General features: G+C 50.8%; 1 protein-coding gene across 1 annotated transcript; it reads right to left on the bottom strand.

Annotated features, from left to right (window-relative positions):
* Positions 1–8,317: 8,317 nt before the first annotated feature.
* On the bottom strand, positions 8,318–24,570 carry LOC135975699 (L-selectin-like). The gene is made up of 6 exons (XM_065567740.1): positions 24,441–24,570; positions 22,861–22,977; positions 16,658–17,047; positions 15,068–15,175; positions 11,986–12,306; positions 8,318–8,552 (listed from the first exon to the last, which is right to left on the bottom strand). The coding sequence occupies exons 1-6, from the start codon at positions 24,568–24,570 to the stop codon at positions 8,530–8,532; spliced, it is 1,089 nt and encodes a 362-aa protein (XP_065423812.1). The 3' UTR covers positions 8,318–8,529.
* Positions 24,571–24,825: the final 255 nt, after the last annotated feature.

Raw genomic sequence — 24,825 nt, 5'->3', positions numbered from 1 at the left:
CTCCTTAAAAGGATGGATCAGCTAATTCCTGGATTGAGCAACTGGCAAGTCCGTGTTGCTTTGTCTTGCGTCTGCTTTTCATACTCTCCCCATGACAAGTAAAGTCCACCACAGTTCTTCTCCCAGAAAGTAAGATCCACACCACTTGATATACACATGGATGTTTGGAGATTGGTATTTCTTACCTCCTTGCCGAGGACAACCACTTACCCTCACTTCTCCCTGGTAGGAATGACCACCTGGTCTGTTCATAGTTCATATTAGAAAAACCTGCAATCAATGTCTGACAGAATTATTTATTATTACTCATTACCAGCTATGAAGAGTCATCAATGGAGACGGTTCTTTAAAGCATCCAGATCATTAAGCTTTAAGAGACCTTTAAGTGCTCACCTACTTGTCAGCAATGTTCTACCCCAAGACTTTGCTTCTTAGAGGAACAGCCAGCTACCCTGGCTAAAATTTGAAGCATATAAATGGCTGCTTGCCTTTTTCTGAACTAGAAGTAAAAGATGCTTTTCTTCCCTGTGGCCAGGTCTTACCTGGCTGATTTTGTTTCTTAAATTCAGCAGCCTCTTATCATCCTCCCTTTAATTGGAAGACCTTCATTTCACCTGAAAATAGAAGTAGAGCCTTTAATTCCTGCCCCCATGCTGTGAGGAGGTGCCTTCCTTACCTCTTGATAGGAATGATCAGTTCCACTTATTTCTTGCCATTTGATAAATAAGCAACAATGATCACTTCTGTACAAATAAAATCGGTTGGACAATTTATCTCTGCAAATGTGAGACCATGTGAAATGCTCATCTTCTCGCTCTGGTTAGTTGCACTTTTTCTTTGTTACATCCTTGTAGGAAAAACCAACCATTATCCAGGAAGGAAAAAGGAGCAAAGATCATCATCATTAGTTAGAATTATTGACTACTTACATCTGAACCAGTAGCTCCCATTTTTATTGCTTTATTCAGTAAAGCAACTTCTTGTGCTCTTTAGAGATGAAGATTTCATCAGTTACATTTCCTCCACCTGAAAGTATGAGCAGAATCATTTACTATTATGGGAATGGCGTATTGCATTTCTTACCTCCTTAAAAGGATGGATCACCTAATTCCTTCCTGTAACCTACAGCTGTCTGTCATCCTTGCATCTCAAAATATGACCTGCGGCAAAGATCAACATTTGACAGACTGTATTTTTGTCAGGCAACAGGTAAATGAATTGTCCTTGGATTCATTTTGTAACAGGGAATATAAATGCTCGCCTTCTGTGTGATGAATTGCTGTATTGGTTTATCTTTTTCTCTCCATCCCATCAGCTGTATTGTTAAAAAACAATAGGTATAAGTGATTTATTTATTCTTGACTAGAACAAGTAAATACTTCTGTAACTCTCAGAAGCTTTGTTTATGTATATTGCTTAATTCTTACGAAACTGCTTGTAGCCTTTGACAGCAAAGTATAGATTCACTTCCTTCACCTAAAAACACTCAGATTGGTTAGTTTCCACTCCATTGCTACCAGAAGGTGCATTCCTTACCTCTTGATAGGAACAAGTTTCTCTTACTAGAGTGGTACTATATGAACTTCTGACAGACAAGATGTAATGATCAAATCAACAGGAGTAGTAGCAATTGTAATGTCATCTCTTGACAGGTAAGAACCAAGCTGATGCCACTTTTCAGATAGACCATTTGTACCCTTTCCTTTTTGAATTGTACAAATGCTGGCATGATTAACCCCTAGTAGTTACATCTTGACACAGACAATCAGCATTCTACCCGATGCTAAAGAAATCAGTCCAGGTTCTTACCCCATCCACTGCTTCTGTGCTTCTCCTTTCTCTTCTCTTGCAGCCTCTTTGCCCACTCCTTTTTCATGTCTCTCTCCTCACCCATTCCCCTTTCCTCTTTCTTCTCTGTCCCTTCCTCAGCCCCTGGTGTTTCTTTCTCACTAACAACTTCCATTTCCCCCCTCACCTCCATTATCAATACCTCATTTCCTCCCCCCACCCCAGTCTTGTGCCTGCCTTGTTTCCTTCCTCCTTACAAGAATTCTTTCCTTCATCCTTCTGTGTCTCACGTTCCCATCTTTAGCAATGGAAGCAGGTTGGTCCCAGAAGGCCCTGCTCCAACACCCTAGTCCCTGTACTCAGACCTACAGGCAGCAGCCATGTGCTCTGGGCGACATCCTGGTGTGAAATGCCGCAGCCCCTGGTGGCTGACCCATCAATCACTGCATCACAACAGGGAGTTGTGGGTCATCGTCACCAACTCCTCAGTGGGGCAAAGTGACCTGCCCCACATCCTCCCAGGGGAGCTGTAGGGGGAAGGCTCTGGCTGGCTCTAAACTCTCAAATGAGTCAAATTACACTTCAGATCTGGACTCACCAGCTGGGGCTCTGTGACAGTGAATTCCAGGATCATGAACGGCTCCTTTCCGTGTGATTTGGATGGAGTGGGACTTACACAGCCCTCACCTATGGAAGCTTATATCATAGTTCCCATCCCCTGCCTGTCCCCACCTCTGGGTTTGTCTAGTCACCACGCCTACAGTGGAATGTTCCACCTCCATCATAATGGGCCAATTCTGAGCAGTCCTGAGTTCCTGCATCTCCCTCTGGAACCAGTGAGAGCTGCGGGTGCCCAGCCTCTCTCAGGACTAACCCTGTTGGCTGCGTTTCATGGCACCGTGCTGTGCGCTCCATCTTGTGTTCTAGGCTGATCACTGTAGACCCACCCGGGGACTGACAGCCAGTGCCTCCTGTACAAGGGAATCCAGGCAGGGGTTTCAGTGTTAGTGGGAGATGGGCAGATACCAGAACCATCCCTCCACCCTTCCATGATCACTGGGAGCTCTGATAAAAGGACACCTGTTATTGGCTGTGTGGGTCCATACGTTGTCCTGGCTCTGGCCAGGTAGCTGGCCCAGGAGACCTCAGTCAAACTGCCCAAAAGACAACAGACTTGTTCAGTGGCAAAGACACTTGTCCAGGTTTGTTGTCGACAAAGCACTGGTACTAGCACCCCATACACTCTGCATGGACATTAGGACATGTATGCTCATGAACATGGACCAGCTCAGTCAGCAGTAGGACTTCCCACTGTCCCCTCGGCCAGATGTACCTTCTGAGACCCCTCTTTTATACACTGATACAAACAAGTTGTGTATTTCCCCTCTCACATGCTTAGTTTCCACCTTAGTTTTAACTCTGTAGTGGGGTATTCTTGTGACTAGCTAGTGCCTAGTATTTATTAGGAGTGTCTCTGTTTTAGCAACACCAGCCACATCCTTACCAAGTTTGTGTACTGGACAGTGAAGTTGTAAGCAAGCATTTGCTTTGTAGCAGGCCTGACTCTGGCTGATGTTTGGTTCAGGCCTCATCTGGTCCCAGGCCCTGTCTTTCAGGCTCTTTCTGCTACAACCGTCATATCCAAACCACCCCAGGTTTGGCTTTGGTTTTCCCAGCAGATGAGTTTGCAAAACCAAGACCCGAACCATCTCCCCTTTTGTTCTTCTCTAGTATTAGGGCCTCTCCAGCCTTGTTTGTGAGTGACCCCCCCTGTAACTTGGGTTGCCTTGAACTCCCAGATCTGTTGTTCACCCTGACCCCCAGGGAGGAGCAACTCCCATTGATTTCCACTTGGAGATACTCCTACCTTCCAGTCAGCATCCAGCCCTGACATCGCTGGCCTGAAGCTTTCAGGAGGTTGGGCTTCTAGAGTTTTCCAGTGAGCAGAGTCAGCTCTGGAAACTAATTCCACTGCAACAATTTGTACTTCACTGGCTGGTTTGGGTTTAGTCTGTGATGGTGTAAGGACAATGTTTGTGAGAACTAGAGACGTGTCAACAGGAAGTGGAGATGAAATAGAGTTATTCAGCTATATTGTAGAGGGGAGGTTAATGAGAGCTAGAACTGAAGGGAGAGGGAAAGACAGATCTCTCAATGGTCCCTGATTATCTCACTCCGAAATTTAATTCCATAAATCACTAGCAGGAAATAAGATAGAAGCGGCGTTTTGCTTACTTCTCCCAGTTCAGGATGTGCCCCAGTGTTCCTTATGACCGATTTATGGAAATATTGGACACTGAGGTTGATGCATGGGGCATATTCATATCGTTACTCATTGTTTTTCAGTGTGAAGGGTTGTGGTAACTGTGGAAGACCTGATGACTTTGACACTATGGATAAGGCCTTTAGACCTAATTAGGGCTCTGGTTACTCCAGGACCAGCTGGGTCTATATTCTGTGGCATAGTCTATATCCTTGTGGGTAGAGCAGGTTGGAAATTTTTACAGCAGCTTCATTCACCCTATGAATCATTAATATTTTGACTGACTTGAATATGAAGAAATCGAATATAACCAGCGCAGCAGCCCCTGCGTGGGTCAGGTTTTCCATTCCATGTATTTCACACTGCCCTTGCTTTCAGCTTCAGTCTACTGAAGACTCTTGACAATTAAGTAACTTCAGGGAAGAAGCTGGAGGCTTTGGCTGCTGTGTCGGGGACAATTGGATATTTCGGCAGCTGGGAAGGCATAGGAAGCCGTGTGGCATGGTGGGGTAGGCACACCAGCTAGATGTTTCTGCTAGAACAATCGAGTCAGATAGGTAGCAGTGTGCACACTTGTATTGTCATATTTAGAGCTGTCGTCCTAGAGTTGAAGGCCAGAAGGGACCACAGATCATCTAATCTGACCTCCTGTATATCACAGGCCCCTAAACAGCACCCTGAACCCCCACCCTTGGCTCTGGGCCAAGAAACAGAGCCCCGGTCGTAACCATAGTAACCTTGAAGATGCAGGATCTGGTTCTGTGTTTGTGCAAAGCACAAGGAGAACATGCCAGGGTAACTGTATCAGTATTCCCCTTCCCTGGTCCACCTGCTTTAGGCTCCCAGCTCCCAGCCATCACCGCTGTTGGGGAGACTGTCTTCCCCTCACACACACTCCCCCTTGACTGGCATGTTAAGACTGCAGAGCCCCCTGATTTACACTTTGACATTCTCCACAACCCAGCCGCCTTTCTCTCACTAGGCTCTGCCCAGTGTATTGCCCACAATTACAAGTTACCAAACAGCTCTTTCTAAGCAAGCACCTAGATTCCTAAGGTGAAAGCATTACAAAGAAAACATTAACAGCACTAAAGGAACCGACGCCCATGCTAAGAAGTTTACCAGCCGTCATCCCAACTTCAGTCTTGGGCTCTGGTTCCTTCCAAACCCACAACTGGGTTTTCCCCATGGAAGAGTGTGGGGTAAAGACACTGGCTGAATAAAGGGACAGAGGTGAAAGGGGAGAGAAAAGAACTAGGTTGAAGATGAAGAAATAATTGATAATGGGGTGCATTTCTGTTTACATAACTAGGGGATGACTGTAGCACGAACAAACTCCAGAAAGGAAGAGGGAAGAATGGACAAAGGAAGGGGAGGATAAAAGGAGAAAAAAATAAAAATGGCCCCCTTAATCTTTCTGCCGCTGCCTTCCCTGTGAGTTTGTTCGAAGTGCCTGCAGTTACTGAATTACACATTGTGAGTCACTCTGGGATGCTTTACCTTTGTTTTTTGTTGGTTTCCTCAAACTAAGATGGATCATTCAGATAAACACTCTGTGGGTTTTGAAAAGGTGACCCAGTCCACTGTGCAGGACCCAGAGCAGGAACTCGAGTCGCTCAGAGAGCCTGGGTCTGTGCTAGAAACTTAGAGACAAAACATTGTTACAGAAACCATCTCCCTCACACTCTCCCCTCTCCCTCTGTGTGCTACTGGGGCATTGCATGTACCTTCTGGAGGAGGGACGGATGCTAATGTATTTCCTCTGTCATCAGCCCTTTGAACTCACCCCCCTCGGAGAGGTGCACATATACTACTTCAAACTGGATTCTCCAGGGACTAATAGACAAAGGGTTTTTGGATAAATAGCCTGGTTTTAAACTGGCTCAGGGCCTTCTTCCAGCCAATGGGCAAGACCCCTGGTCCACAGAGGGCCCCAGCCCTGAGGGAAGGGTTGGAAGGACAGGGGGCTTATGCTGAGCTGAAGCTGTGATGAACAAGGAAATCCCTTGGGTGGGGCCAGAGCCCATGTTTGGGTTGGGGTGATCCCTCGGCCCACGCATCCCTCATTCCGCGCCCCTTCCCGCAGTCCCCATTGGCCTAGAGTGGTGCCACGATCGACTGAATCTGTGGACGCGGCAGGTAAACAAACCGGCCCAGCCCACCAGGGGATTTCCCTGAACAAGCGGCAGCCCTAGTTTGAGAACCACTGCCCTAGGGCCCAAGCTGGACTGTAGAACCGCTGTGTCCCCATTGCTCACTAGCCTGGAGATCTTTGACAATGCTTTGCTAGTGAACAGTGAACCCCTCCAGGCTCTGTTCACTCACAGCCACCAGCATCCGAAGTCAGGCCCAGCTGAATCCATGAATGCTCCGCCCAGCTAGTCATGAATAGACACAGGGCGGTACCTATATATCCCTCAGTCCCAGCCTTGCACCCCAGAACTGTGCATCTTGTACTGCTCAGGACCCCCCTACCCCCGAATGGTGTAAACTTATTAAAAGTCCGTCATTCCATCAAAGGGTGATGAACATGCCCCAGCCTTTAACGTGAGTAGAGATCCCCCAAACACTCCAGCCGAAAGCACCCTGGCTTAGATAAACAATGAAACAAGCTTATTAACCAGAGAGGGATTTTAAGTGATATAGGCATAAAAGTCAGCATTGGGCAGAAAAGAAAAGATTGTGGTCGTATCCTAACTCCTAAATTTTACCAAGCTGAATAAGATTTGAAAGCAAAAAGGGATCTCTCTCCCCAAAACTTTCCGCAGGCCATACTGACTGGAAGGCTTTCCAGCTCTCCCCTTCCCGGACACACACTTTTTAATGTTGGTTCTTTGTCTTTTACACACTCTTGCCGCCATGTGTTGAGATGGAGAGGACAGGATCTGGGGAAGCCATTGTCTTATTTATACCCTCCTCCTCTCTCTGAGGATTACCTGCACCCAATCACGATTACCCAATCAGGATCACCTCCACCCAATCAGTGCGGGCAAGAGCAGAGGAAGATTCAAAAAAGGATAGCATATTTATAGGGACATCAAGAATAGCCAGAGTTATGAGAATTTTATTAAAACACTTTGGAAGTGCATAGCCTTATGCGTCGCGTGTAAGACAATCTAACTATTAGAGAGCAGCATGTGAAAAAACAATTAAAAAAAACAGTTATAAAAATATGGTCCTTTATAGAGGCTTCAGTCCTGCAAACCCTTAAGCAGGTACTTAACTGTACGTCAGCTGACGTCAGCAAGGGGGCCATCTGAACCCACGGAACAGCAATTCCCAGCAGATGTTTCCATTTCCTCTTTGACTGACAAGCAGCTGACCCAATTATAGGGAAGAGGGGTTTTGGCCATTGTTCTGAGCATCTTCACTTCCAGGGTTCCATGAGCCTCAAGCAGGGGTAGGCAAACTTTTTGGCCTGAGGGCCACAGCTAGGTGGGGAAATTGTATGCACGGCCATGACTATAGGGCTGGAGCATGGGGTAGGGGTACGGGAGGGAGTGCGGGTGCGGTTTGCAGGAAGGGGCTCAGGGAAAGGGGTTGGAGTGTAGGAGGGGTGCAGGGTGCAGGCAGGGACTCAGAGCAGGGGGTTTGGGTGCAGGAGGGGTTGCGGGAGGAGGCTCAGGGGAGAGGATTGGGGTTCAGGAGGGGGCTCCAGGCAGGGGATTGGGGTGCAGCGTGTAGGAGGGGGTTGGGATGTGGGTTCTGGCCCGGTGCGGAAGCAGTGCGCAGCGGGGCTAAGGCAGGCTCCCTGCCTGCCCTGGCCCTGTGCCGCTCCCGGCAGCAGCCGGCATGTCTGGCAGTGGCTCCTGGGGGTGGGGTGGGGCAGGCGACTCCGCCACGTGCTGCCCTTGCCTGTGGGTACGACCCACGAAGCTCCCATTGGCCGTGGTTCCCCGGTGTCTTTGGGCGGTGTCTGCAAGCGAGGGCAGCGCACAGAGCCCTCTGCCCCCTCCCCGCCCATGGGCTGCAGCGCAGTGATGCCGTCTGCTTCCGGGACCGGCGCAGGGCCAGGGCAGGTAGGGAACCTGCCTTAGCCCTGCTGCGCGATGGGGCTGGCAATCCTGCGGGCCGGATTGAAAGCCCTGACGGGTCGGATCCGGCCCGCGGGCCATAGTTTCTGCTCCCCTGCTTTAAAGTGATTGCTAGGTAGCACAATGGGGAATCTTTAGGTGACAGAAATGTTTGTCTCATATTTTCCTATGGGTCGGATGCCACTGAGACTGCCTAAGCCATCAGCAATCACCGGGTTCTGCTGCCTCAAAAAAGGGTGTCAGAGAGGAGTCTTTTTATTCTGAACACCTGTGAACTCCCTTCCAATTATCCAGCATCCCCTCCCCTCCCTTCCGTTCAGTTCAAGGTTTATTTGCAGGTGCAGAATCTGGCAGGCAGGATGGTCAACATGGTGTTGGGGGGAATGCCTGGGTAACAGGTGTCTGAGAGCTCCATCTCCAAGGGTACGCTATAACAGCTGATCCTCATCTTGTCTGATTGACAGGAGCTGTGGAAAAAATCGGACTCAGTAAGTTAGAACCTAAAGAATACTCCTGCAGTACGTGCATCACACTTGTCCAAGTGGTTGCATTAGCTCCGTGCGTGCCAGCCAGCCAGAAATAAACAGGGAACGTTGGACAGACGCAGCGACAGGAAAAGATCATCGGTGCTGTGAAAGGGAGACCTGAGCGGTAAAGGCCTTCAGGAACATTTACAAGATGGAGACCTAAACTCTGTGCTTCTAGTTCTGAGATACCCAGATTTAATGTTAGACAGAAACCAGCACAGACAGGCCAAGGAAACAGTCCCAGCCGGGTCTGAAACAGCTTTTCAATTTCAACGCACTGGGACTGGGAAGTTGCCCAGAAGGAAAAGGCAGAAGGACCTCATGTGTAACTCAAGCTCTGTGGCTGATTCTGCACAGTGACTGCACTGAAGACATTTCTCTCACCCCTCTTCTCTGAAATCACACACTCCGCAACAATCATCACCGCCAAGATTATAACAAGGGCCCCGAGAACAATCCGGATGACGAAAACAACGTGTGAGGCATTGCTCCCTGTGATGTTATTGACATGAACTGTGTTCGTATAGATCATTGTTGCAACCAAGGTCCTATAGTTGCACCAAATCTTGTACAAAGGAGGTCAAGTAAGGTGTCTATGGAAAGGTTGTAACTTACTGGTTATGATTATGCTGTCTGTATGTGTGTATCATTTTTGTATTTGAAGTTATGAATATTGGCTATGTACTTCTATCTCCATGTGTTTGATTCTAAGTAGCATCAGTGAAGTATTTGATCAGCTTCTTGAGAAAGAACTATTCTGAGTGAGTGCCCAATCAAGAAACACTTAAGTGACAATGGACTTTGGGAGACGCCAATCCACATCTGAGCTTTCCTGGGAATGTTCAAACTATGATGTAAACAATGGTGTCGGCCTGCAAAAAGCTGAATCATTCATGGACATGTGACTTGCTCAGGTGGCTACAAACTCCATCTTGATGCTGTGATTTTGCACAGAAGAACAAAGGGGTTTCCGCCCACAAGAGAGAGAATATAAAAGGCTTTGGAAACCCCTCCATTTAGTCTTCAGCTGGCTCAAGAGATGGCCTCTCCACCCCGAAGAGATCCTTGAAAGAAATTGGAACAAAGGACTGTAACTACAGGGGTGTGAGTGATTGCTGGACCCAGGCCATAAGCCATAGCGTTGGTTTCAAAAGGATTGGGCCCAGACTAGGAAGGAGTCTAGTCTGTGAAAGAAGCTTATTGGGCCATCTCTGAGGGTGAGATTTACCTGTATTCAGTTTCCTACTGTATTAGGCTTAGACTTGCGTGTTTTGCTTTATTTTACTTGGTGACTTACTTTGTTCTGTCTGTTATTACTTGGAACCACTTACATCCTACTTTTTATACTGAATAAAATCACTTTTGTTTATAGAGGGCAGACAATTTATGAGTTTACCCTGTATAAGCTTTATACAGAGTAAAACAGATTTATTTGGGGTTTAGGCTCCTAGAAAGACTGAATACTAGATGTTGGGAAAGTCCCTGTTAACTGAGAACCCCTGGGTTAAGTGAATCTTAGTTTCTGTGAACTGCAGGGAGGCATGGCCCAACCTCTTGGTCTGTGCTGGAGCCGACTGGTGTGTCTAACTCAGCAATACAGGAGTGGAGGGAAACCAGGTCTGGCGGGGGAGGGAGGGTGGTTCTTCTCAGTGGTATCCCAGCACATCTAGTGACAGCCTTGAGGGATTTTCTGTGACCCAACCCGTCACACTCCCTTTATCTGAAATCAAGAAAAACCTGTCAGTGTGGGATGCAGGGACAGAGAGGGACAGATTTGCCTCTAAAGGAGGGACAGAGACTGATGGATAAATAAAGGGACGGCAGAGACAGTTTAAAGATGTAAAAACTGTTTCTCCCCCCGCCCTTAATTTCCCATCCCCTTCTGTGTCACAGGCAGTTTCCTGGGCCTCCCTTTTTGCCAGCAAGTTCCTCTTCATATGCCAGCTGCTGGGACCTGTGGGGTCACCAGGCTGGGTTCAGCCCTCTGCCTAGGGGAACCTTCCCATGAGGCCAGCCAGCACGCTGACTCTGACGCAGGAGTAGGAAATCCCTAGCAGACCAAGACACTAGAGACCTGGCCAGAGCCCTTACCGAGAGCAATGCTCCCCTAACTGACCCCATCAATAGTTTCCACCCTAGACTCACAAAAACTCTCCCAATTCCCCTGATCCCAAGGGGAAATGGCTTCATTAACTCTGCACCTGCCAATCCAAAGGATAAACAGGACTCCATACCTAGGCTAGCGGGATGGATCTGTAACTGGACAGGGACTGGCTCAGTAGGGGAGGAAGGAAACCAGAAACCCTACAAGGTTTGTATCTCTTAACATAACAATAGAATAACAGGGGGATTCGGAATGTACAAATTATCTAAAGCTCCTTGCCAGTGGTCGCCATTACAAAATCAGCATTTACCCCTGTCAGCACGCAGCAGTGCTGAAATGCCACACTGCTTCCTGATGCTTGGAACTGGCACCGGATTGCAGCACTAACTAGAACCTTCACCACCTCCACAAAACAGTAATTCTGTTGACAACTGCTGAACGTGTGTATTTACACAAGCATCAGGTTCAGCTGTGGGTGTCAGTTAAATGCATTAAAAAAAAAACCCTACTCTAAATGCTCCACTGCACACACAATTCCCCCTCTTGGGAGAGGATGAGAGAGAGAATGGACCACACCTGGCAGATGTTAGTCACATTGCTTGATGCATGGCTGGAAGCTGCTCAAGCCCAAGATTTTTTAAAGGTATTTACGCATTGCAGTGCTGAGTGGAGCAAAGTCTACGTGACTTAGCAGCCTCCATTTCATTTTCAAAAGGGACTTAGTGCCCCATTGACTTCCAATGAGAGAGGCTCCTAAGTCACTTAGGCCTTCCAGGGCTGAGTGGAGCAGTGCCTAAATACCTTTGCAAATCTGGGCCTCAGATACTAGGATGAAAAGGGCAGTAAAAGAACCGATGTAGAAAAGAGGAACAGATTCTCGGGTGCACCGAGTGTTGCTCCAGACGCCTTTATGCCCGGCCCGGCCCGGCCCAGTCTTTGGGCGCTGTCATAAAGAAGCTCAGAGCTGGGCATAATTTAGAGCAGCTTAAAGGACTCCTGGCCCGTGTTTGTCCCTGGCTCTGTCTCTCAGGCCGGGCTTCACTTGTAGTGAAAGAGGTGCCAGGGCTCAAGCAATTGTTTTTTACATTCATAACTGATGCCGCAAGCCCAGGAGGGCCGGGCTATGGATTGCCAGGCCTGGCAAGCCCTGGCACAGATTAAGCACTGCTCTCAGCACGGCTTTCCCTGCTCCCGCTCCGTCGCTCTGTGGGGAAAAGACAGTATCTGGGTCTCATAGTAGGAAGCACATAGGAGACTGCTGACACTTACTGATGGTCACCTGGGTTCCGGCTCCTGACACAGACAGGTTCCTTGCTGTGATCCCCACCTCACACACGTAGGTTCCTGTATTAGATGAATTCGCATTCTTCAAAGTGAGAGAGGCAAACCCATTGTCCAAATGCAGGGTTGTGATCACATCGCTGTCATTCACCAGCTCTGTCTTTAGTGCCTCCGTCCCATAGTTATACCATCGCACATACATGGTGCTGTGATTATTGACTGTCTTGAATGTACAATTCATGGTAAGTTCTGAGCCTTCGAAATCACTGACACTGGTTGGGGTTTGATTCACCATCAGGTCGGTAATTTCTGCAGAAAGAGAAACACAGATGATGGCACCTTCATTGAGAAATAGTTCAATGTGCCAGCAGACAAGGGCAGATGTACAAAATGAATCTCTCCAGTCCTGCTATTTAGTTTCCCCTGCTTGTTAAGAGTTTAAACGGATGTTCTTTCGTTTGGCCCCATATAGAGCTGTATTGTGCATGTCAAGACTTTTCTGCTCTGTTTAGTGAGCAGGTAACCCCAGAAGCTTCAGTCTAGACAAACCCCCTCCAGCAATGTGACATCTTACCCGAACCTTGTGTACGCCTGACACGCCTGCCAAATTCCTTACATTCAAACCCTTCTTGAGACCTATTTCCCTCCACCAGCCCAATGCAGGGCAAGAGAGAGGGCGGCCAATTCTCCTTTGTTACAGAAAAATGGGATTCCCTGAAGGACGTGGAATGGGCAGTTCTGAGAAGTGATGCACTTCTGCTGGCAATGGCAGGGGTGTGAGGATTGGGGTGCAACCATTATTCTGGACAGGCCTGTGCTTACAGCATAGCGAGAGAGTGTCAGCAAGTCTTTAGCGCTGGTTTTACTGGTGGAAACTTCAGCAGCTCTAGGGCCAGGCGGCAGCTGAGCAGTGGTTTTGAGGATCTCCATGGCCCCCAGATGTTGGATTTAAGGGCGTAAAGCCCTGTGTGGATCTAGTCCTTTAATCTCTGTCTCACTTCCCAATCTACTGTTAGTACATCTGCCCGTTCTCCCCCCCTTTTGTCTGTCTTGTCTGTTAGAGTGTAAATTCTTTGGCTCAGGGGCTCTCGCACTATGTCCATGTACAGTAGAGCTGATTGCAAATGTTCTGGCAAAACTTAGCTTAGACTGAAAATGCCAATGCACTGACGAGAACTGATTCACCAAATCTACTACAGATTTGACTCCACTTTCATCAAAACACACAGTGGTTTTTGTTGGTGTTCCAAGATCCACAGGGTTCAAAAAAGAACCAGATAAATGCCTGGAGGATGGTCCATCAATGGCTATTAGCCAGGATGGGCGGGGATGGGGATGCCAGAGGCTGGGAATGAGCGACAGGGGATGGATCACTGGATGATGCCTGTTCTGTTCATTCCCTCTGGGGCACCTGGCACTGGCCACTGTCAGAAGACAGGACACTGGGCTAGATGGACCTTTGGTCTGACCCAGTCTGGCCGTTCTTATGTTCTTCTGTCCCGCGAGCCCCAGCTCGGGGAGTCGGGAGTCGAGTCTCGGGGCGGGTGGGCTCCCCATGCTGTGGCAGAGCCAGGTCTCTAGGGGCTCTTGTTGTCTGCTAGGCTCCCTGCTCGAGCCAGGGCTCTTGGCGCTTCCAGTGTCCGTGTCATGGAGCTGGAAGCCTGGAAGTTCCAGGACCAGCTCCCAGGGGTGCAGCTCTGGGGTCGCTCCGCCATGCAGACTGCCCCGGGCTGGAGATCCCAGGGCCTCTAGAGTCCTGGGCCAGTGACTCCCCAGGCTGCTCTACTTGTAACTGGCCTCTGGGACTCTGGAAGTCCTCGGGTCCCTGGCCCGGGTGCAGTCCTGATCCGTCTTGGTTTGGAATGAAGCCAGTTGTGAAACAATGAAACTTCTCACAAACTGAAACCGCTCTAGTGTACAGGGCCTAGCACAGTCGGCCCCACATGTTGGTTGAGGCCTCTAAGCACTATTGCAAAGCAAACATTCAATAACAACCTATTACTGAGCATACAACTTTATCCTGACTCTGCTCGGCCCTTTGTGGGTTTGGGTTGGACTCTTCGGGGGCTAAACTAGAGAGATGCCCATGTTTTGTTACTTCTGTAAGTCAAGTCAAGCACATTGCACGCACCAGGGACTCTTTGCATCCCTCTGTCCCCCACAAGGTCCCTGGGTGCCACCCTCCCACCCCACTCTATTTCAGGGACTCCCTAGCCCCCACCCTTTTGCCAGGAGCTCTGCGTCTCCCCCATTTCTTCCACACACACCCCTCCATGCCACAGTCCCCAATTCTGCCCCAAGCCAGGAGCATTCTGTGCCCTAATTCTCTCCCTTTCCACCATTCCAGGGTCCCCCATTCTCCCTGCATGCTCGGGGCTTTGGCTGTATCCTCATTCCAGCATTATCCCCAGACCAGGTCCTCCATCCTCCCCAATGTTGGAATTGATGGGCTGCGGTGTTTCAAATTATTGTGTCACAGACCAAGAGAAATGCCATCACGCTGAGTGCACTGTAGCTGTGTCAGTCCCAGGATATTAGAGAGACAAGGTGGGTGAGGGAATAGCTATTATTGGACCAACTTCTGTTGGTGAGAGAGACGAGCTTTCGCTCCATCGAGCTCTTCCTCGGGTCTGGGAGACGTACTCCCAGAACCGCAGCAAAATGCAACGCTTAAACTCCCACACAGATTTCCATCACAACTTCAACCACCACCCACCCAGCCATTAAACTCTCTGGGGAACACTCCCACACTAGCATCAACTTCCTGGACACCACCATCAGCTTCAACAATGGAACCCTACAGCCAACCCAAGACAAGAAACCCACAGAGCTGGGAGGCTGCTGCAGACCCTGAGGGAGCCGAGGGCTGTCCAGGACTGCCAGGGCCATTTACAGACCCGAGCACAGAGGAGCTGCAAGTCCTGACAGAGGCCTTCTTCCCCAACGACCCTCTACAGAGCCAGGTATGCCCTCAGGGGGAGTTGGGACCCTCCAGAAAGTAAATGCAGTGACTGTAGCAGGCCCTGCAGCGGGGCTCCCTCCCCTAGTGCCCCTGTTCGACTGCCCTTACCGTGTTCACACTCAGGCCCGGAGAAACCAGGGTAGCAATCACAGGTGTAGTTCCCGATGGTCTCCACGCACTCGCCACGCTGGCTGCAGGAGGAACGCTGGCAAAACGCTGCAGAGATACAGCTGGGTTAGGATCCACCCTAACAACTCCTTAGCGCCCAAGCAGACCCCACCCCACTGCCTGGATACTGCACTCCATCCCTGCTGCATTTCTTCACTGCGGGATTCTGTCAGAGCCTGTTAAAGTCATGGGTTAAAAACCTGCTTTCAAAGGCCTTGGCTCCGGCCCTGCAAGAGCACTCGGGGCCTAGATACCATCCTGGGCACCCAAGCTTTGCCCAGCCAGGTGGCATTGGCACCTTGCCAGAAGCTTGGAGGCAGTGGCTGCTTTGCACAGATGGTCACACTGCTCGTGGACCCAGAGGCGCTGCCTGTGGACAGCGCTGACCTGGACGGGTAGGCTGCCCGCTGGATTGAGATGGAGCGTTGCATGCTGGGCATGCAGGGGACACACCCAGGCATTGATCAGAGGGCAGCGTGTGCCACGTTTGGCTATCAGGCTGTGCTTTGACTTCCCTGTCCCCCTCCACCGCCCCGCACTGATTGCACTCCGAAGAGGGTAGTAACTCTTTGGCAAGGAGACTCCATGCATCTCCCCAGGGCTCAGAACAGGTGCTCCTGGAACCAAGCGCCTGGCATGTCAATTTACAACGGGACTTTGTGATGAGATGAATGTAGGGATCAAAGCAAGACTCATTGAGAGCCCAGGCTCAGCTCCCGTCTGCGTGGCCCATTTGTGAGGGAGAACGTGGAAGGCAGGACTTTAACTCCCCAGCCAAAGGAACCAGCGAGGCACAGAGAGCAGTGAGTGCTCCCAGGCACAGGTGTTACACACAGCAGCTAACATGCAAAGCGGGTGCAGATCTGTGCTGCCGGCCACGGGACAATATCACTAACGCCTCACACCAGCTAGCACTAACCAGGCCCTTGGTGGCTGTCTCCGTAGAGAAGTCAGGACTCGGTGGGCCATGGAGACCGACTGACCCTGCACATGAGGGTTGAGGCACTCTAGGTAGGTGGGTGGGTGATGTTCCTCTGCCCAGACAGTACCTCTTTGTAACCGTGTGTCTGGCCCTTTAAGGGCTAGAGGCCTGGGGCCAGCCAACCCTAGTTACCAGGTAGGCACAGCTGAGCAGGGGTCAGCTGATGTCCCTGGACAAGTGGCAGGAAGCTTCAGAGAAGGGGGATGCTCAGGGAGAGACAAGCCAGGAGGCTTCTGCAGGAAACCCTTCACCGGGGGCAGGGTTTGGGCCTGGAAGGAAGCCCGAGCCAGAGGGCTGAAGAAGGCTGAGAGCCAGGGAGAACAGACTCCAGGCAGTAGGGAAAGACTCCAGCCAGGCGAGGCGAGAGTGGCTTGCGGAGCAACCTCAGACCACGAGGGGGCATGGGAGGCGGCCGGGCCATTGACACTCTTCTATGAACAATTAGGGACTTATTTCTCCAGAGCTGTCAATCCAGCAACTCTCCCCAGCCCTACACGTGTTAGACAGACCCACACATCCAGAGAGAAAGGCAGTGGTGGGGTGGTTACCTTGGTAACACAGCGCCCTCTTTTTCTTTTGGCAGTTCTCATCATTCCATCTTCCAGCATCACGATCCCTCTTTATGTAAATCTCCACACAGTCTTGGTTTTTCCCTTTATTGTTGGGTTCCTTGTTAGCCCAGTTCTCAGCCTCCTTCGTCAGGGCCTTGTTGGTGCCAACCCACGTCCAGACATTGTTTATTTTTCGTAGCCCAATCCAGTAGTATGCTCTATGGTGGGGTAAGACACTGTTGAGATAAGCAATTTCCCCCTGGTTCTGGATTGCTACGAGGTCAGTGTAGAATGACCTGCAAAAGTTTCTGGCCAGCTCCCAGGAGTAATCAGATTTGTTACCATAATGGTAGCTCCAGGCTCCCACTTCCACCTGAGTCACTAGCACTGTTGGAAAGAGTAAAAACAGGCAAAGTTGTGTGACAGTCAGTGACAGAGCTATGAGTTGACTATCGATGGGTGACACCAGACTATATCTTATATCACACACAAAGGAACTGCATTAAAAGAACATTATTTAGGTTGCAAAGTCAAGCGCTCAAACGTTAGGAAATGCCACAATTAAGGTTGCCCATGTAACTGAGTTCAGCCCCCTTGTGCGCATGCACAATGGTATAGTCTTTAATGGCATGATAATGTACTATTTTTCTATAGGTCCTCACTGCTTCCCTCGGTGCAGAGGATGGACAGTGCTCACTGAATGAGGAGCTATTCAATAGTGTGTTTTCTCCTCACTGGTCAATGTGTGACTGCTCCTCCCCCCGCCCCAGCCTTATTTACTGCACACTATACAAACCCTGCTCTGAAAACAGAATTATTCATTTCCCCAAAGGCTTTTCTATAGCGCTCATCATGCCAGTATCTGAGTGCTTCACAGACATGAATGAGTTTATACTCACAACAGCCCTGGGAGATGAGAGGGCGGTATTAGCCCCATTTCACAGATGGGAACAGAGGCATAGAGGCACTGGTTCTCAAAGGTATTTAGGCACCTAACAGCCATTGACTTTATTGCAAGTTAGGTGCCTAAATACCTTTGAGGAGCTGGACGAGAGAGATTAAGGCCGGAAGTAATTTTGGGTGTCCCATTTGAGTAGAGCCCTGCGCGGACACATAATTATCTCCATAGATGCGGATATCCATGGATCTAAAGCAGATACCGCAGACATGCAGGGCTCTAGTGACAACGAGTGAGACAGGCGCACATGCTCCCGGTCAGGAGACACCGCTTGCACACACTAGTGTGACCAGAGACAGCTGCCAGTCAGTCTAGTGCCCGCCCCGCTGGCAGGGCTGGCGGAGGTACAGCCATGCCGGAGGAGCTGCCTGGGCTGGGTTCTGGCTCCTGCGATGACAGCCCGACATGCTGCTTCTTTCGCCGCTGCGGTTCCTGGCCCAGTTGTTGGCCATGGCCCTGTGGGTCTCACTCGCTGTCACTAGAGCCCCGCGAATCTGTGGAGATCCGCTTTATAGCACCCGCGGATATACATTGTGTATGTGCATTTGAGACCCCGAGGACCTGATTTTCTGTAGTATTGAGCATTCTAAAGGACTATGTTCAGAGCACTGCTCTCCTTGACTTCAGTTGCAGCTGTGAGCGCTCAGCACTTCTGCAAATCAGACCCCAGGGTCTCCATTTGAGCACCCAGAAAGTGAGGAACACACATTCAGTGGCCACCCGGGAAAAGTTTGGTTTAAGTGACTTGCCCAGCACCACATGGCAACTCTGGGGCAGAGGCAGGGATAGAATCCAATTCTCCAGGCGGCAGTCAACAGCCTTACCCTTGAAACCATCCTTTCTCTTCTTGCACCCCCCGCCTCATTCATCACACCGTCCAGCTCCTGCAACAGATGGGGTAGGGCTCCTACAGACAACAGCTTTTCTCAGTGTACAACCTGCGTTCATTCCCTAGCGTAGGTCCATCCTGTGCACTCAGCGAGGCAAGGGCTCTGGCATTCCCTAGGGTATCAGTGCTTGACTTTGAAACGTTAACAGTGTTCCTTTAAAGTAGGTTTGGAGGGGGGGGTGTCTAACTTTCTACGTTTTTTAAAAAGCAAACTGTAAAAAACAGAAGACCCATCACGTGGCATCATAGTGACACCAATATGGATCATCAGCAGGGTTAAAATCCTGAGATCCCGTGCACCGACCTCTGCCACTTGAGCGAATGGAGGAGCCAATAGCAGTAGCAGGTTGTCATACTCCCTGTGGGCCAGCACTAGAGGGAGATGAGACACACATTTTGCCAGGGGATTTCACAGCTATTTGCTGACAGCAGAGACCTCAGGAATTGTGGGTTCCATTCCAGGCTGTAGCAGAGGTGGCAGATGAAATGCCTAAAGAACACATGAACGACTACGAACATTTTAAACAAAAGGCCAGAATTAGAATGGGGCTAACACCTGAGCATGCCCGTCGGCGGTTCAGAGCCCTAAGGCGGAAACCAGACGTGGCATTGTCCCGACACGCCTACCACATTGTAAAAAATTAATTAGCCTCTTAGAATTGGTAGGGCAACTCCCAACTTTTCATGTTCTCTGTATGTATATATATCTTCTTACTATATGTTCCATTCTATGCATCTGATGAAGTGGGCTGTAGCCCACAATAGCTTATGCTCAAATAAATTTGTTAATTTCTAAGGTGCCACAAGTACTCCTGTTCTTTTTGCGAATACAGACTAACACGGCTGCTACTCTGAAACCTGTCACTAAGTGAGAAACAGGGGAGCTGGAGTCCGAAGACCCAGGCCTGCAGTAATAGTCACGTGGCCTGCCCTTGGAAGTCTGGCACACTAAAGGGGTTACTCCCAGGGCCTGGTTTAAAGGCTGGGGCATGGCCCAGACCCTCTAATCCACGACAGGTGCCAACCCCCTGCACTCTGTCTGCACCAAAACTCGCACTGCTGCTGGTGCCGGTGCTGGAAATGGGGTTGGGACTTTCTCAATGCAGTCAGCAGGCCCAGGGAAGCACTTGCAGAGGGGAGGGCTGGCCTGGACCACACCTGTACGGAGGAGTTCATCGGCCCCTGGCCTGGCTGGGGAACTGTGAGCTGTCTTGGGAAGCCGTGCAGGCCCATGTGAAGGCCTCTCCATTGTAACTAGGGTGGAAGCGCCTGGCTCCCTCAGCCTCAGGGGGCCATGTTTCTCAAGTAATTGCTAGGGACTCTACTGCTTTCTGGGATACAGGAGGGGCCAAAAGCCAAGAGAAGAGATTAGGAGGAATAGGATTTAGGTCCCTAAATAATCACCCCCAGGTGGGAATGTGGCCCAAATGAAACGGTTTCAATGGGCCTGGCAGTGAAATGTCCCTGGTTAGACCAGGAGTGACTGATGGTGCGACAACAATGCCACTCCCCTCCCGGGGCTTTCCCAGGGATAGGTCTGTGAATTCTCCCCTGGCAGGGGCAGCGGCAGGCCATCAAAGAGCTGCAGGAAGGCTTACCCCAGCTAATGGCAGCAAAGCACAGGAGTCGGGTGACAGTCCAGCCACATCCCCAAGCCCTTGGACTGGAGCAGAGTCCTCCGGCGCTGCCCTGGGGGTCAGAAAACCATGTCCATAAACCCCTCTGTGCTTCACAGCAGGCAGGTCCAGGCATATTTACACACTGAGCTGAAACAGACACTTGGACACACCTGGCGGACACAGACACTGTCTCTGATTAGCTCCCATTTACCATGCAGATAAAATGCAGAATCTCAGAGGGAAGAGCTGACAGCCTCCACAGGGGAAGAAGGAACAGTTGGAATTTAAGGCAAGTGATTCGATTTAGCAACATCATCTCCACAACAGGTTGTTAATGAACGTCCTGGAGAACGTGAGTATGAGTGTGAGATGTTGTCGGTCAGTGTCATGAGTTCAGCTCAGAGGATGGAGGCAGTTTTTGTCCATAAATCAGATAAACAGCTGAGCAGCTCAGTCAGTCGGGGCAATATTCCAGTGTAATAGAGTTATATTAGAATTAGAAACAATGGGAACCATCCCTGGGTCTAAACCTGAAATGCTGCAAGCTGCGCCAGCAGGCCCCTCCTCTCCCTGGGCTTCAGAGGGCAGGATCCTGCACCAGCCCGAATGTCTACACAGCTGTGTGTAGGGCCATAGTGTGAGCGCTGCGAACCTGGGCTGGGAGACGCACTGCTGTGGGTGTAAAGCACAGTGCAGATGTACCCTCTGGCTAGGGTGACCAGACGTCCCGATAAAATCGGGACCGTCCCGATATTTAGGCATTTGTCCCGCGTCCCGATTGATCTTCGGTCGGGACGCTGCACTCCGCTTTTTTTTTTTTTTTTTTTTCTCTGCCGGGCTGCCGGCAGCACTCAGCTGTTCTTGGCTTTTTTTTTTCTTCTCCTCTGACTGCCGGCAGCACTCAGCTGTTCTCTGTTGGTTTCTCTCCCCCCCCCCACTCCTAAAAACCAGAGGCTGAAGGTATGCATACCTAAGAAAGGGTGCATAATCTCCTTTGACTGCCCGCAGCCCTGGGCTGTTCTCAGCTCCCGCCCCCGACTGCCAGCAGCACTGGGTCACAGTAGGGAATTGGGAGAGGGAGCTGTTTGTGTCATTACACCGGCAGCACTCGGTTTTTTGTTTTTTTTTGCTCCGCCAGTGACCCCCCCCTCCCCCCCCCTTGTGTCCCGATATTTTCTTCCTGTCATCTGGTCACCCTACCTCTGGCATCTTACCAACAGGGGCTGAGCCCAGCCTTGCCAGAGATCTGGGGGAAAGGAGGGTGTGGTCTGAACCAGTGAAGCTAGGCTGGTGGTGTGGCAAGGGCTGGCTGCTCCTCTCATCCGGGTCTCAGCAGAAAGGAAGGGAAGGGGAAAGCGGGGAAGAGCCCCCCCATGCGGTTTTTAACCTTTAGCTCTGCTTCCCAGGTCGGGATCTCGAGCTGATGTGCAGGGGATATTCATGGGTTTGCTGGGGGAGAGAGAGCCTCCCAGCTCAGGTGACTGAGGGAAATCCCAATTGCACAGCATGGGGGTGGGGGGGGCTGTCCTTATCGGCTCAGGGCTGGGCTGTGGGGTGGGGAGGGGTTCTCTCCCTGGCCACTCAGGGCTGGGCAATGGGGGGTTCTCCCTGAGCATTCAGGGCTGACCAGTGGGGGGAGGGGCTCTCCATGGCAAGTCAGGACTGTGCAGCAGAGGGGGCTCCCCTGGCAGCTCAGGGCTGGGGGTTCATGAGGGGGCTTGCCTCAGTTCAGATGGGCAGCAGGGGGGCTCCCTTGGCAACTCAGGGCGGGGCAGTGGCAGGGGGGCTCTCCCTGGGCAGCTCAGGGCTGGGTGGGAGTGCAGGGGGGCTCTCCTCAGCTCAGGGCTGGGCAGCAGGGGGCTCTCCCTGGCCACTCAGAGCTGGGCAGTGGGGGGGGGTTCTCTCTGGTCACTCAGGGCTGGGGTGGGGGCTCCCCTGGGTATGTCAGGGCTGGGCAGCATGGGGGGACTCTCTTGACAGCTCAGGGCTGGGTGGTGGGGCGGGGGCTCCTCTGACTGCTAAGATTGGACAGCGGTGGGGGGGAAGGGGCTCCCCGACAGCTCAGGGCTGGGCAGTGGGCGGGGAGGGGGCTCCCCTGACTGCTCAGGGCTGGGCAGCAGTGGAGGGGGAGGGGGCTCCAATGGCAGCTCAGGGCTGGGCAGTGGTGGTGGTGGGGGGTTTCCCCTGACAGCTCAGGGCTGGGCAGCAGTGTGGGGGGGGGTTTCCCCTGACAGCTGGCAGTGGGGGGGAGGGGGCTCCCCAACAGCTCAGGGCTGGGCAGTGGGGGGAAGGGGGCTCCCCAACAGCTCAGGGTTGGGCAGCAGTGTGTGGGGGGGTTCCCCTGACAGCTCAGGGCTGGGCAGTGGGGCTCTGCTGGTTGAAGCTGGGTGGTCTCATTTCAATTAATCTTGGCGAGTTGAGCACAGGAGAGAACTCAACCCCCCCTCACCACCTGGAGTTTCCTTCTGCAGGGGTCTTGGGGCACTGTCAGGGCATCGTCCCTGCTGCCCATGCAGGGACCTGCTCTGGGGGCCATTTGGGGTCTCTGTTCCTGGCACTGTCCCCTGTCCCCACACTCAGAGGTGTCTGGGGCAGAGGGTGGGGGCTGTCGCTAAGGAGCCAGCTTGTAGCTCTCCCTTGTGAGCAGCAGCTCCTCTGCCCGCCTCCCTCCTTCCTAAACACTGCGCCGGTGAAGCCAGCCACGTCCCCAGGTAGAAGAAGGTGCTAGACCTACCATCTCCAGTGCCGACCTGCCAGCCTCCCCTCTCGCTCAATCCCTGGACCGGAGACAGCTTAAACCGTCCCTCTGCTTGGCTGTGTCTTGCAGCACTTCCTTTTAAGTGTGCAGAACCTCACTGCATCCCTTCCCTATTCCTCCCCCCGCACAGAGTCACAGCTCGAAGATTCATTGGGCCAGAGAGCGTGACTGTGAAGCCTGGTAGGTAGGGACTGAGCTGGGAGGTGAGAAATCCAGGGCCCAGTCCCCTGCTCCAATGATCTGGTATTGATCCAGAATACGACAGCTGAAACCGAGGGATCCTCTGTCAATATATCCCTTAGCCCAGTGGTTAGGAAACCAATGCATGATTGGTATAGTGAGTTGTAACAATGCGGTTCTGGCGGGACCCAACTGAGAGTGCCAATTCAGGACAAATTGCTAAATCAGGGCAGTCACAGCCCAAGGCTGGGGATTTTCCACCTCTAAGGCAAACCAAATCAGCCAGCCAAAGAGGACTTTGGTCTCACCTCACTGGCTAACCACAAGTCACACAAGCAATTCCCTTAGACACTCCAGTTTCCCAGTATCACCACCAGTGCCCCAGTTATGGGGACGAATGGTTATGAAAACCAATATCCCAATAAAAGAAAAAAAGTTCTCCTGATCCCATAGGACCAAGCCCCAGACCCAGGTCAATATACAAATCAGATCTTACCCACAAATCACACTGTTGCCAATTCTTTAGAATCTAAAATTTAAAGGTTTATTCATAAAAGTAAAAAGATATAGATGAGAGTTAGAATTGGTTAAATGGAATCAATTACATACAGTAATGGCAAAGTTCTCGGTTCAGGCTTGTAGCAGTGATGAAATAAACTGCAGGTTTAAATCGAGTCTCTGGAATCCATCCCCAGCTGGGATTGGTCCTCAGTCCTTTGTTCAGAGCTTCAGTTTGTAGCAAAGTCCCATCCAGAGGTAAGAAGCAGGATTAAAGACAAGATGGAGGAGAGGCATCAGCCTTTTATAGTCTTTTCCAGGTGTAAGAACACCTTTGTCCTTACTGTGGAAAATTACAGCAAAATGGAGTCTGGAGTCACATGGGCCAGTCCCTGCATACTTTGCTGAGTTGCAAGGCGTATTTGCCTTCTCTCAATGGGTCCATTGTATAGCTGATGGTCCTTAATGGGCCATCAAGCAGGCTAGGCAGAGCTAACACCAACTTGTCTGGGAAGTTTCCCAGAAGCATAGCATAAGTTTGAAATACAGACAGTATAGAGCCAATATTCATAACTTCAACTACAAAATTGATACACACATATAGACAGCATAATCATAACCAGCAAATCATAACCTTGTCTTAGACACCTCATTTGACCCCCTTTATACAAGATTTGGTGCCACTACAGGACTTTGGTTGCAACCATGTTCTTTATGGTCCCAGTTCAAATTGAGCACAGGAGAAAACTCAACCCTCCTCACCACCTGGAGTTTCCTTCTGCAGGGGTCTTGGGGCACTGTCAGGGCATTGTCCCTGCTGCCCATGCAGGGTCCTGCTCTGGATATGTTTGCTTGAAACTAACCCCAATAAACATCACGTTGCCGGCACTTCTGCTTTCTGGTCTTCTGCTTTCTGTCTGCGTGACAAGAACCCGGGGAGAGGGTGAAGGGAAAGCGCTCTAACAGTCTCTTCCTCTCCCTGTGCTTCAGTTGCTGAATCTGTAACATGGGAATAAGGACACCGAGCTCCTTTGCACAGCACCTGGAGATCTTCTGATGGAAAACACTGTATAGGAACCAGGTGTTATTACTCTAGGAGACTGGAGCCTAATCAGATTCTGACTTAACAGAGCCCTCTCCCAGAATGGAATGCATTGTCTGATATTGGGCTAATGACAGGGTGGTCATTTTTAGGATGAGTTGGATAACTATTGGCTTGTACTTGTGAGGAATGGGATACATGGGTGCCCTTCCCACAGCCAT

This window comes from Chrysemys picta, chromosome 14 (genome assembly GCF_011386835.1).
Source record: "Chrysemys picta bellii isolate R12L10 chromosome 14, ASM1138683v2, whole genome shotgun sequence".
Classification (NCBI taxonomy): domain Eukaryota; kingdom Metazoa; phylum Chordata; order Testudines; family Emydidae; genus Chrysemys; species Chrysemys picta.
Note: the sequence above shows the minus strand (reverse complement) of the source record. Positions and strands in the feature narration are given on the sequence as shown.

Bases quoted from the DNA above. Each gene is read 5' to 3' on its own strand.
- LOC135975699 (XM_065567740.1), bottom strand. From the start codon at position 24,570: ATGTTACAGATTCAGCAACTGAAGCACAGGGAGAGGAAGAGACTGTTA. The intron at 22,978-24,440 runs GTGATGTTTATT...GGATGCAGTGAG, and splicing joins AAAGCAGAAGTGCCGGCAAC to GTTCTGCACACTTAAAAGGA. The intron at 17,048-22,860 runs GTAGGTCTAGCA...TCTTTCCAACAG, and splicing joins GCAGGTCGGCACTGGAGATG to TGCTAGTGACTCAGGTGGAA.